Source organism: Saccostrea cucullata, unplaced genomic scaffold, assembly GCF_032062105.1.
Source record: "Saccostrea cucullata isolate Sc308-1 unplaced genomic scaffold, CSIRO_AGI_Scuc_v1 ctg2276, whole genome shotgun sequence".
Lineage (NCBI taxonomy): Eukaryota > Metazoa > Mollusca > Bivalvia > Ostreida > Ostreidae > Saccostrea > Saccostrea cuccullata.
Window position 1 is genome coordinate 59,534 of NW_026936300.1, and position 11,416 is coordinate 70,949.

An 11,416-nucleotide genomic window follows, 5' to 3' on the forward strand; every position below is an offset into this window, starting at 1 on the left:
AATTCATCTTTTTTTAGTAAAATGATGAAAAACAGTCATTTCTATTTTGAAATTTATTTTAGAAATAGAGTTATCTCTGATATTAAAAATGACTGTTTTTCATCATTTTTTATCAAATTGTTAGGTCTGGGCGCACTTAATTATCTCATTAGTTTTACGGAGCGCACCAAATTATTTTGATTTCAATTACTTGTCAAGATGTTTCTCTACACAAGGGTCTATGGCAGGATAGTGTACTATATCTAATTACTGTAGTAAATGGGATGGGAAAATTGACTTGAGAATGGAAATATGATGAAAAGACGTCATATTTACAAAAATCAGAAAATTGTGTACATTATATACTTAGAAGAAATGACCATTATCCATCATTTTTTAAAATGATGGATTTCAGTCACACCCCTGACTGTCTATGATCTAATTTCTGCAAAATTTTGCACACCCAAATATATAATAAATATAGATTAATCAAAATACCTCTTCAATGTTTATACAGTGTATCGTACCTCTACTTTATCTGGGTTCCTAAGTAACGTGTCTATATCTGGTATCTGTACAAAAGGAATAGGTTTCTCCTCCAGCATGGCTATCAGGCGGCTGGACATCTTCACCGTCAGGTTAGACCGGCTGGAGTGGACAACTGGGATAGGCTCAACTTTCCTCCTCTTGGCAGGCTAGTAATTGAAGTCAAAATCAGGCTAGTAATACATGCTAGTAATTGAAGTCAAAATCAGGCTAGTAATACAAGTCAAAATCAGCGTACACAGTAGTAATTAATTAAGAGGGAAGGGTGGGATATATGTTCCATTTACTAAATTTAAATGCAAAGTTTTTAAACTTTTCATCATCCTGGCTTTTCAAACTTTTCAAATATTTGTTCTATCAAAGATAAACACAAATGTTATTGTAATTCCAAGAGGCACAACTCTTTTTAATCTTATAAATGATGTAAATATTTTCGTTGATCACTAGAGGTAGTAAATTCTGAGTCACTGACTGGTATTCCCTGAAGCATTGTGGTCTCGGCGGCTCTCAGTTTCTCTGACAACTCCAGCGACAGCTTAAGGTGGGATGTCTCTATATTCTGGTTCCCCTCCTGAACTTCTCTAATAATAGAACACCACTGTCTGTCCCTGGTGGGGAAAAAGTGCTGCAACAAAACAATTAACTTGAGTGACCTTAAATTCCCATAATTCCTGCATTTCTTCATACAGATTCACTAGCAGTGAAACCAAGAAATTGTTTATTATTAAACCAACTACTTGAGAATACACTGCCTTAAAGTACATACACTGTAAATATATTCTGCCTTTGCTTGTTACTGTATTTTCTAATATTTTATTGCATAAAGGCTCACTACCCTTAATCCCAGGTTTTCATGTATGCTTTGACTGGAATTTATGATTTAAGCTATTCTGACTTTACAGAATATTGTGGTTTTAGCTAGTCTACCTTTACAGAATATTGTGATTTTAGCCAGTCTACCTTTACAGAATATTGTGATTTTAGCCAGTCTACCTTTACAGAATATTGTGATTTTAGCTAGTCTACCTTTACAGAATATTATGATTTTAGCCAGTCTACCTTTACAGAATATGGTGATTTAAGCTAGTCTACCTTTTTGGTACTTGGAATGACAATGGACACCAGATTTGGAAAGTACAATTTGTAAATCGACAACAGTCCAATAAGGTACGACTGGGGGCCCTGTCAAAATAGGGAAAAAAAAAAGACATTGAAAGTGCTAAACAACATATCTGGAGCCATTTAATCTGAAGGCATGCATTTTTTCCTTTGTTAAACTGAATTTTAAGAAACACTGAATTCTTTCCCTTTTTATCTTAAAATCCAAAATGTAATGGACACAGTTAATGTAATTTTTAAATTCTCATTACAAGATTTAATAAAATCAAAGGTCATAGAAGAATAGTACCAGTTTGGTTTGTAGATCTAGTAGCTTTCTAACTCTGAACAATCGAACATCTTCCTTCCTTGTTAACAGGTACAGGAGATGGCAGATATAGGGCGTCTACAAAAGTCATGTAATGTTAACTTTAAATGAGTATCAAGTTAATCAATTTCCAGAATTAATAAAAATTAGTGAAAAGTCTATGTGTACAAATAATTGTTAATCTCTAAATTATTTTCAAGATAACACAAAAATACATCACCATCACAAATGACTCAAAAACGTCCATGTATTTTATTCTTTATTTTTACATTGTCTCATACTTACCAAGAAGGAGTTTTCAATAAAACAGAAAAGTAAGTATCCTAGCTTCTGAATTGTTTCCTTTTTGTCAATGTAGTCATATACAGCAATCAGCAATCTCAAAAGCATGGCCTGAAATAGAAGTAATAATCTAGGTCAACCTAAGAATCATGGCTCGAAATAGCACGTAAAATCTACTTCCACATCAGTAAATTCTGTTCAAATCAGTAGATCAAAAGATAAGATTCAGATTTTCTCATTGCACAGATTAAAAAAAAAATTGGTTTAAATTCTTATTTCAAATATTTCACAAAAACTTGGATCCACCTACCTGGACTTTGCTGGATGGGATGTTGGAACAAATGTAGGAAATAGACACCATCACAGCCCTGTCTGGAAACTCCTTGGCCGGAATCAGGCATCTTATCAGCTTACAGCTGATATCATCACCTGGAATTACAAGAATCTTATCAGCTTACATCTGATATCATCACCTGGAATTACAATCTTATCAGCTTACAACTGATATCAGCTGAAATTACAATGTTCACCTGGAATTACAATCTTACTTTTCTTAACCATACAAAACTTTCATAAATTGTGTTTATTTGCTCTATATTACCATAAAGAATATTATTATATGAAAGAATGATTTTTTTGTGAGAATACTGTCTTAAGTAATTACCTGAAAATAAAGTTCTTGCAAGTTGCAAATAAAACAATCTCATCAGCAAACAACTTTAATATGATTTCCTGGAATAATGATCTTTTCAGCTTACAATTTATATTTAAATCATTTGGTTCATATTTTTACCATGGCGACCGCTGGCGGCGACTTCACAAAGTGTGATGATATCGTCTGCGGATAAACCTTGACTTTTTGAGACCCTCTCCAGCGTCTCCAAAGCCTCTGACAATTGTACATTGCCCCTCCTCTTTATTTTCTCTTCTGTTGAATGTAAAACAAGTCTATATTAACCAGAACAGAGATGATTATTAAGAATTTCATGTGTTACAATTCTGAGCTTTCATTTCCATTTACTGTGAGCACACAGTATGAATGGGATATTCAGCATGTTTATTCTACCAAATACCAGATAAATCCAAAGCTGTCTGTAATTTTCAAAGAGAGATACAGGCAGTACTTTCAAATTAATAATTTTCCTTTTCCATCTGTCTCAGAGGACTTAAGAATTTTACAATAATTTTGCCTTTACTGTTTTAGAAATGTACATTTAAATCTCAGTATACAGGGTTCGACACCAACATTTTTAGGCTTTGGTCTGACCGGACTAGTGCCCCTTTATTTTTACAAGTCCGCGGGCAATTTCATTAGTCCGTCAAAAATATAAATAGATAATAGAATAAATGTTGCAATGTATTTTATATACTTTTTTGAAATAAACAAAGCATTTACATGAAAGGTGTATACCAAAATTCGTTGAAATCGTGCTACGATCGTATTCCGGATCCCATTCTTTTTTCTCTGGGCATGATTACATTATCCAAACATCTGACATCTTTCTTTATGTGTCATATCAAATCATGATTGCTAAAATGTTTAATTTCATACCAATGAGTCCTAAAATTAAGCCCCGAATTGATTCAGAAATACCTAACTTCCCGCCAAGAAGCTAGAAAGCTAAAAACAAATACAGGGTTTTCCAGTGAAAGTTGTCAAGAATATTTAAACATCGGTTAATTCTTTTTTCTCCTGAAAACTTTATTAGCCCGTTCGGACTAATTAGCTACAAATTTTACTAGTCCGAATGAAAATGTATTAGTCTGAGACTAACGGACTAACATTAATGTTGAACCCTGGTATACAAATTTTTATATCCATTTTCTTCAAATATTTGAGACAGTAATGCTTCCTTTGAACATGTTGAACTTGGGAGGCTCTTCATTTCTTAAGCATTGTTTAAATTAATGGTAACTAACAATTCTTAATAATTCTTACAGTCCAAGAGTTTACAGAGTTATGGACAATAACTTGCAAACTTCTTAATGATGCAAACAAAATTTGCTGTAGGCCATACTGGAAATTACATAGTGATTTTTTTTTTGTACAATAGTGGTATTCTGGTATTCAAAGACTAACATTTAGTTTTAACGTAAAGTATAAACCACAATATATTGTTGTGGTCTGTTATTTATAGAAAAAGTGGCATTATGAGAGCAAACCATCACTTGCAAGATGTGTTATTAGGCTAAAGTTGTAAGACACTCCATTCAGATTGGTCAACATTTAGATAGAATGTTCTATCATTAAAATTATAAATGTCCTACAGACCCGGTTTAACGATAGAATGCGTTCTGTGTATTCACAATGGAGCAAAGTAAACATGGGTGATGACTTGTACTAGTGCATTTTCTATGAATGAACAATCAAGAGAGTTCCGAATGTAAATATGGCGTGAAAATTTGAAGCGAGAAAAAACGTTGAGAAAATTATTTGATTTTCGTCTTTATTTAGACTAAATTTTAGGTTTAAATACTTACCCAGCCCCAAGAAGGTTAATTTTTGTCACAGGTGGTGAAAAATCAAGTCTCAACCGGGACTCGAACCCAGGGCCTCTGGCGTACCGTGCCAGCGCTCTTACCAACTGAGCTATTGAGACCCGATATATTGACTGACTTTCACGCACCTGTGAACCCGGTGACATATTCCCCCTCTTTGTAGAAATTCGTCCTCGAATTCTACCAGTTAAGGATATGCTGTGAGGCATGTTCCAAGGAAATAGTGGGTTTTTGTACGTTGGGCGCCAAATGTCACAGGTGGTGAAAAATCAAGTCTCAACCGGGACTCGAACCCAGGGCCTCTGGCGTACCGTGCCGGCGCTCTAACCAACTGAGCTATTGAGACCCGATATATTGACTGACTTTCACGCACCTGTGAACCTGGTGACATTTTGTTTAATTTATAAGTTATTTTCTATGCAAATCCATTTGTATCCTTCAAAATCGTTTTGGAGCAATTCTGCCATTTTTTGCTACATTGCGAGTATATGGGTGGTATTCTAACTGTGGTGAGGGCTTGTCCCGAGACACAGTTAGAATATTCTAACTAGTCAACATTGTTTTAAGATTCATATCCAAAGAAGTAAATCAAAGATTGCTTGTAGAAATCATGTATGTTGTAAATGTTAAACACAAAGAATAAGTCTGAAAGGTCGATCACTGTTGAAATGTTTGACAGATTAATGACTATAAATAAAAAATATATATAAACATGATAAAATATTCGGTCCTACTAAACAGAGTACGCTAGTACGATAGAGTACTTTAGAGTACGCTAGTAATATTTTGTAATTTAATGCAATTAACTCTTTTCCCCCTGTTGCCACCATTTGACGCATTTGCGATTTCCCTAGAGTGTTTATCTGGCTGCCCCCTGAAGCCATTTTGACTGACTGGAAATGACTGACCATTACATTTAGAACATGCTAATTAAGTACCTAAACATCATCAAAGTGGCACATATTATATATCAATGTTTGAGGAATGGATTGAACTTTAGTATTGTCATATAATTTTCTAAGAATAATTAATCTACAATTAACAATATATAGGTGAAACCAGGTAAAATGAATTTTTCACAACTAATCTTCATATTATCCTTTCTATGAAAGAAATTTTCCATAAAATATACCAGTAAACTTAAAATACAAGAGGCCCAGGGGCCACATCGCTCACCTGAGCAATTGGCTAGGAAAAAACACAGATCAGATCAGAACTGAAAGTAAACTGGGTGGGGGGGGGGGGGGGGGGGGGTGGCTTGAATTTTACAACCCCCCTCCCCTAGGGGGTCATGAATTGAACAAACTTGAATCTACACTACCTGAGGATGATTTCCAATAAATATAACGAAGCCTGGCTTTGAAGTACTTGAAAAGAAGATTTTAAAAGATTTCCCTATGATCCTATGTAAAACTTTCATCGGCCATTTTGGCCCCACCCTACCCCCGGGGGTCATGATTTGAACAAACTTGAATCTACACTACCTGAGGATGATTCCACATGCGTTTCATCTTTCCTGGCCCAGTGGTTCTTGATAAGAAGATTTTTAAAGATTTTTCCTATATATTCCTTTGTAAAACCTAGAATGGCCATTTTGGCCCTACCCAACCCCCGGGGGTCATGATTTGAACAAACTTGAATCTACACTACCTGAGGATGATTCCACATGCGTTTCATCTTTCCTGGCCCAGTGGTTCTTGATAAGAAGATTTTTAAAGATTTTCCCTATATATTCCTTTGTAAAACTTTGATCAGCCATTTTGGCCCCACCCTACCCCCGGGGGTCATGATTTGAACAAACTTGAATCTACACTATCTGAGGATATTTCAACAGGAGTTTCATCCTCTCTGGTCCAATGGTTCTGCAGAAGAAGATTTTTAAGATTTTCCCTATATATTCCTATGTAAAACTTTGATCGGCCATTGTGGCCCAGTCCTAGCCCCAGGGGTCATGATTTGAACAAACTTGATTCTACACTACCTGAGGATGCTTCCACATCAGTTTCATCTTTCCTGGCCCAGTGGTTCTTGAGAAGAAGATTTTTAAAGATTTTCCCTATATATTCCTATTTAAAACTTTGATCGGCCATTTTGGCCCCACCCTACCCCCGGGGGTCATGATTTGAACAAATTTGAATCTACACTATCTGAGGATGATTCCACATGAGTTTCATCTTTCCTGACCCAAAGGTTCTTGAGAAGATTTTTAAAGATTTTCCCTACATATTCCTATGTAAAACTTTGATCGGCCATTTAGGCCCCACCCTACCCCCGGGGGTCATGATTTGAACAAATTTGAATCTACACTACCTGAGGATGATTCCACATCAGTTTCATCTTTCCTGGCCCAGTGGTTCTTGAGAAGAAGATTTTTTAAAAATGTCATTAATTTTTCTCTAATTCATAATTATCTCCCCTTGGAAAAGGGACTGGCCCTTCATTTGAACAAACTTGAATCCCCTTCACCCAAGGATACTTTGTACCAAGTTTGGTTGAAATTGGTCCAGTGGTTCTTGAGAAGAAGATGAAAATGTGAAAAGTTTACGACGACAACAACGACAACGACGACGACGACAGACAACGGACAAATTTTGATCAGAAAAGCTCACTTGAGCCTTCGGCTCAGGTGAGCTAATAATACCAAACCAATTAATAGGCTCATTATTTTTTGTTTAATTAATATTGATTAAGATAGATTAATAATGATAGGTAGTTATCTTAGACTTGAGCCAACTTAACTTCACAATCATGTTCAAGCAGGCATGTTTATAAATATTTTATATATTTAGTTGACCACTTCTTGCAAAAGTCTTGGGGAAAATAAATTAATACATGTTTTTATCTAAATCAATGCCCAAATGAAAAAAATGCTGAAAGTAGATTATTTAGTACTCATAAAACACATGGGAAATCTGTGGCCGCCATTGTTGTTCTTGTTAAAGTTCCTCTAATTTTTATTGTAAAATTTTATTTCTATTAAATTCAACTTTAGAACTGATGTAAAAACATTGTGAATGCTAATGCAATCCAAGGTATGTTACATAAAATGCAATATTAAGGCTGCATTTTGCTTGTGACAAGGCCCAATTTCTTCTCGTAAACAGACTGGGTGCCATTGTTTTCACACAGGTAAATCTCAAGTGAATTCACACCAAGCTGTGACTTCACTAATTATAGTAACATTACCTAATGTGTAATACACATGATTGGCTATTATTTAGAGCTGAATTTACTTAGAAACAGGGGAAATCACAGAGCAAAATTAGGGTTGTTGTGTGTATGCATCAAATGGTGGCATCAGGGAAATGGGGCATAGCTTCAAATGGTGGCATCAGGGGGTAAAGGATGTAATGCATTAGGGGGTAAAGAGTTAAACCACTTTTTATATGTTTTTCTACTTTAGTTTAACAGATTGAATATATATTCAAAAAACAAATTGTATGTTTTCTGTATCTTACAAGTTATTTCAATTTTTGATTTCAGGTTACGTTCGATCGTTTGATCCCGATCTAATTTAACTTAAACATGTTAAAATGTCTCATTGTGAATGTGAAAAATATTTACATATGCAATTAATTTCATCAGTCAGGGGCATAACTTAAACAAGTTATAAAAAAAATAACTTAAATAAGTTATTTTTCATTATTTCACACAAATAAATTTTTTTTGAAAAATAACTTAAATAAGTTATTTTTATATCCCACTTGGACATTGATTTCTTGGATATTTCATGTTTCCTGCCAATTTGCATTGCATTTTGGGATTCCATTATGTAATACTAGATGGAGTTCACCGACTCCAATGGAGAATGTGTGAGGAGGTGGAGATAAACAGCATTTTAATCCTTATTTTGTGGTTTTATCCACATGGTGTATATGTACAACTTTTATCATTAAATAAAAAAAAATCCCAACTTTTCCCAAGACTTTTGACACTTTTCCTGCATTGAGCAAGGTTTATATTTAGTCAAACATTTGTTTTTGTCTTGGTGCACGAGCAAAATCCTTTGGTGCACGGGGTGTGAAGTTAGGGAGGAATGACACAAAATAACTTAAATAAGTTATTTATTTATTGAAGCTATTTTGGAAAAATAACGTGTTTGAGTTATTAAGGTTGGGAAAAAGTAGGTCATAGCAAAGAGAAGTAACTCATTGAGACAAAAAAATAACTCATTTGAGTTATTTTTGAAAATAACTTGTTTAAGTTATGCCCCTGACTGTTCATATTTGATAAAATTTAGATGCAAGTCTTTAGAAAGAAAGTCTGAAACAAAATAGTTATCGAGATAGGGGTATTAGCTATAGGTATAACGTAATCTTAATGCGTTGAATTTTGGATGTTATTTCTTGTCAAAATATCGCTAAAAACAAATATTGGAAAGTCAAATATTGGCAAATAAGTTTATACCATGTATACCGGTAATAATGTTTAATCAGGTTGTACATACATAAATAAACAATTTAATTGCATTGAATAACATAATTTTTCTAGCGTACTCTAAAGTATGGTCGAGGGTCCTATAGTCGTGCGTGCCCAGTAGTCGTGCACCATTTTGTTTGTTGTCAAAAGTTTGTCACGTGCTATGATATTACGTCATAAACAACTGATTTTCAAAGAAGAAAGTGCTTACTCTGAAACGAAAAGTCAAATATGCCGAGGAAACATTTATAAATTAATCAAATAAACATAAGCATCAATAAATGCCGCCATTTTGCTAATACTCTTTTAAAAGTTTCTAAATATATGCTCTTCCTGCACGAAAGCGCCACCTATGGACACGGCGAGCACATGGCTAATTAGCATAATCATACGTGATGATCACTGGGTATTTTATGTTTTTCCTTTTGTCAAGAATTTTAAAAGATGACTTCATAAAAATGCTATAGTTCTTATACTGAAATACGTAATTATTACATAGAAATACATGTAAATAAATAGTGATGAAAAACTTATGACTTAATTTAGAAAAACATTCGTAAACCTAATTAAATCAAATAAATTCTAAAAATGATTGAATTGATCCTTGAAATATAACATTTTAGTCACCTGAAATTTGTTTTTATTTTGTTTTCATTTTTCTTGGCCCAATATTTGCTGCTTCATTCAAGCGCACGACTACTGGTCCAAAACAAATATGGCCGACGTAAAACTCACGTGGTTTGAGTCCCGATATTAATTTCAATAAAGCGCTTAGAAATATTTTTTATATCAAGAAAATTAGACAATTACACAGTAAGTTTAACTATCAGAAGAAATAACCATACTTTTCATTTAAATTGTTCTTAGCACTGATAATCTCTTAAGAGCACGACTACTGGGCACTCGAGGGTACTCTATCGCACTCTAACGTACTCTGTTTAGTAGTACCCTAAAATATTCTTTTATTTTTTGTTTACTTTTCGTGTAGATTTTATTAGCTGGAAAATTGTCATTAAATTTTAACAAATTAATCAAGCAAAAATACTTTCAGTAGCTAACTAATGCTTTGTTGGTTATTCTATGTAACTATATGTAGTGATTATTATAAACTTACTAAGTAACATAATATTAAATACACCAGCTGATACACAACTACTAGACAGTTGTCCAGGGGTTCTTCAAAATTGTTTACAAACTAAAATTTGATACCATATCGCTAACAAAGACATATTTACCCTTAACAAAATATTCTACTGCATCTACAATTCCTTTGTCTTTGTCCAGTGTAGGCATCTTGTGTTTTCTGAGGGCTACATTCTTTTGATAAATTGATAGGCCCGTAGGACGATAACGATTCTGAATTGGCCGCCAAAAGTAAACACAATATTTATGGTATTCCGAACCCGACCCTTCTATCAACAATCACTGTCGAGCGGATCAAAGGGCATTTATTAAATCAAAATATATATTATGTAACTTTTTTGGATTGTATATATTTGGTTATCATTATTTAGTAAATAAAAATGCATCATTATGTTTTTTAAACATATTTTATTAGAAATTCAATTGATGCATGTTACAGCAAATTTTTTGCAAATAAAAAAAATTACTTTATTTTTTCTGAAAAAATGCACACACAAAAATCATAAAAATGATTAAGAGGAAATATCAGCCTTTCAATGCAGAAACAATATTCTAAAAGGGACGTCCACAGGTACTTGGGTCTTGCATGGTTTAGAAATTTTTTTTTTTTTTTTTTTTTTTTTTTTCACATCAAAACGGTACAAACATATTTATAAACCAAAACCCAGTACCTGGGGGAACATTCTAAGAGATCTATTACATAATTTCTCCTCAATATAATTTACTAGATCTTGCATGACATTTCTTTGTAAATAGATTTTCCTAGGCGCGTACTTTTGCAAGGTCTGTGCAGCTGTGGTCAGCTAACCATATTTTGGACATTTACACCGATTCCTGTAGACCAAACCAATGCCTTTCTTTCCTTTATTATATTTAAGGTCAGACGACACGTTCCTCAAAAATATATAATTTATCCTGATAATTTGTCATTGAAGTATAGGTACTTAAACAAGTTTCCTCAGAAAAAATTAGGATACCTTACCAGGCATTTGGCCAAGATACCATAGGGTCATATTTCTTATATAACCCTTAATGGTATTCTTCTAAATGGCATATAACACAATTTTTGGTGTACTTATATTTAAAAACATTTTGAAAACAATGTAGAAATCAGAAGAGAAT

At 33.8% G+C, this 11,416-nt stretch overlaps 1 protein-coding gene and 1 non-coding gene across 2 annotated transcripts in view; both read right to left on the minus strand.

Annotated features, from left to right (window-relative positions):
- The window catches only part of LOC134245343 (centromere protein I-like), a 32,992-nt gene extending 22,521 nt beyond the window's left edge, over positions 1-10,471 (minus strand). The window contains exons 1-8 of the mRNA XM_062727641.1: positions 10,387-10,471; positions 3,027-3,161; positions 2,544-2,662; positions 2,237-2,344; positions 1,934-2,029; positions 1,618-1,707; positions 998-1,150; positions 507-674 (exon numbers count right to left, since the gene is read on the minus strand). Coding sequence (XP_062583625.1) covers positions 507-674; positions 998-1,150; positions 1,618-1,707; positions 1,934-2,029; positions 2,237-2,344; positions 2,544-2,662; positions 3,027-3,161; positions 10,387-10,444 — 927 coding nt within the window. The 5' untranslated portion in view covers positions 10,445-10,471. The remainder of the gene's footprint in view (positions 1-506; positions 675-997; positions 1,151-1,617; positions 1,708-1,933; positions 2,030-2,236; positions 2,345-2,543; positions 2,663-3,026; positions 3,162-10,386) is intronic.
- Trnat-ggu (transfer RNA threonine (anticodon GGU)) lies at positions 4,760-4,833 on the minus strand. The gene has a single exon. It is a non-coding gene; the product is annotated as a tRNA-Thr (tRNA).
- Positions 10,472-11,416: the final 945 nt, after the last annotated feature.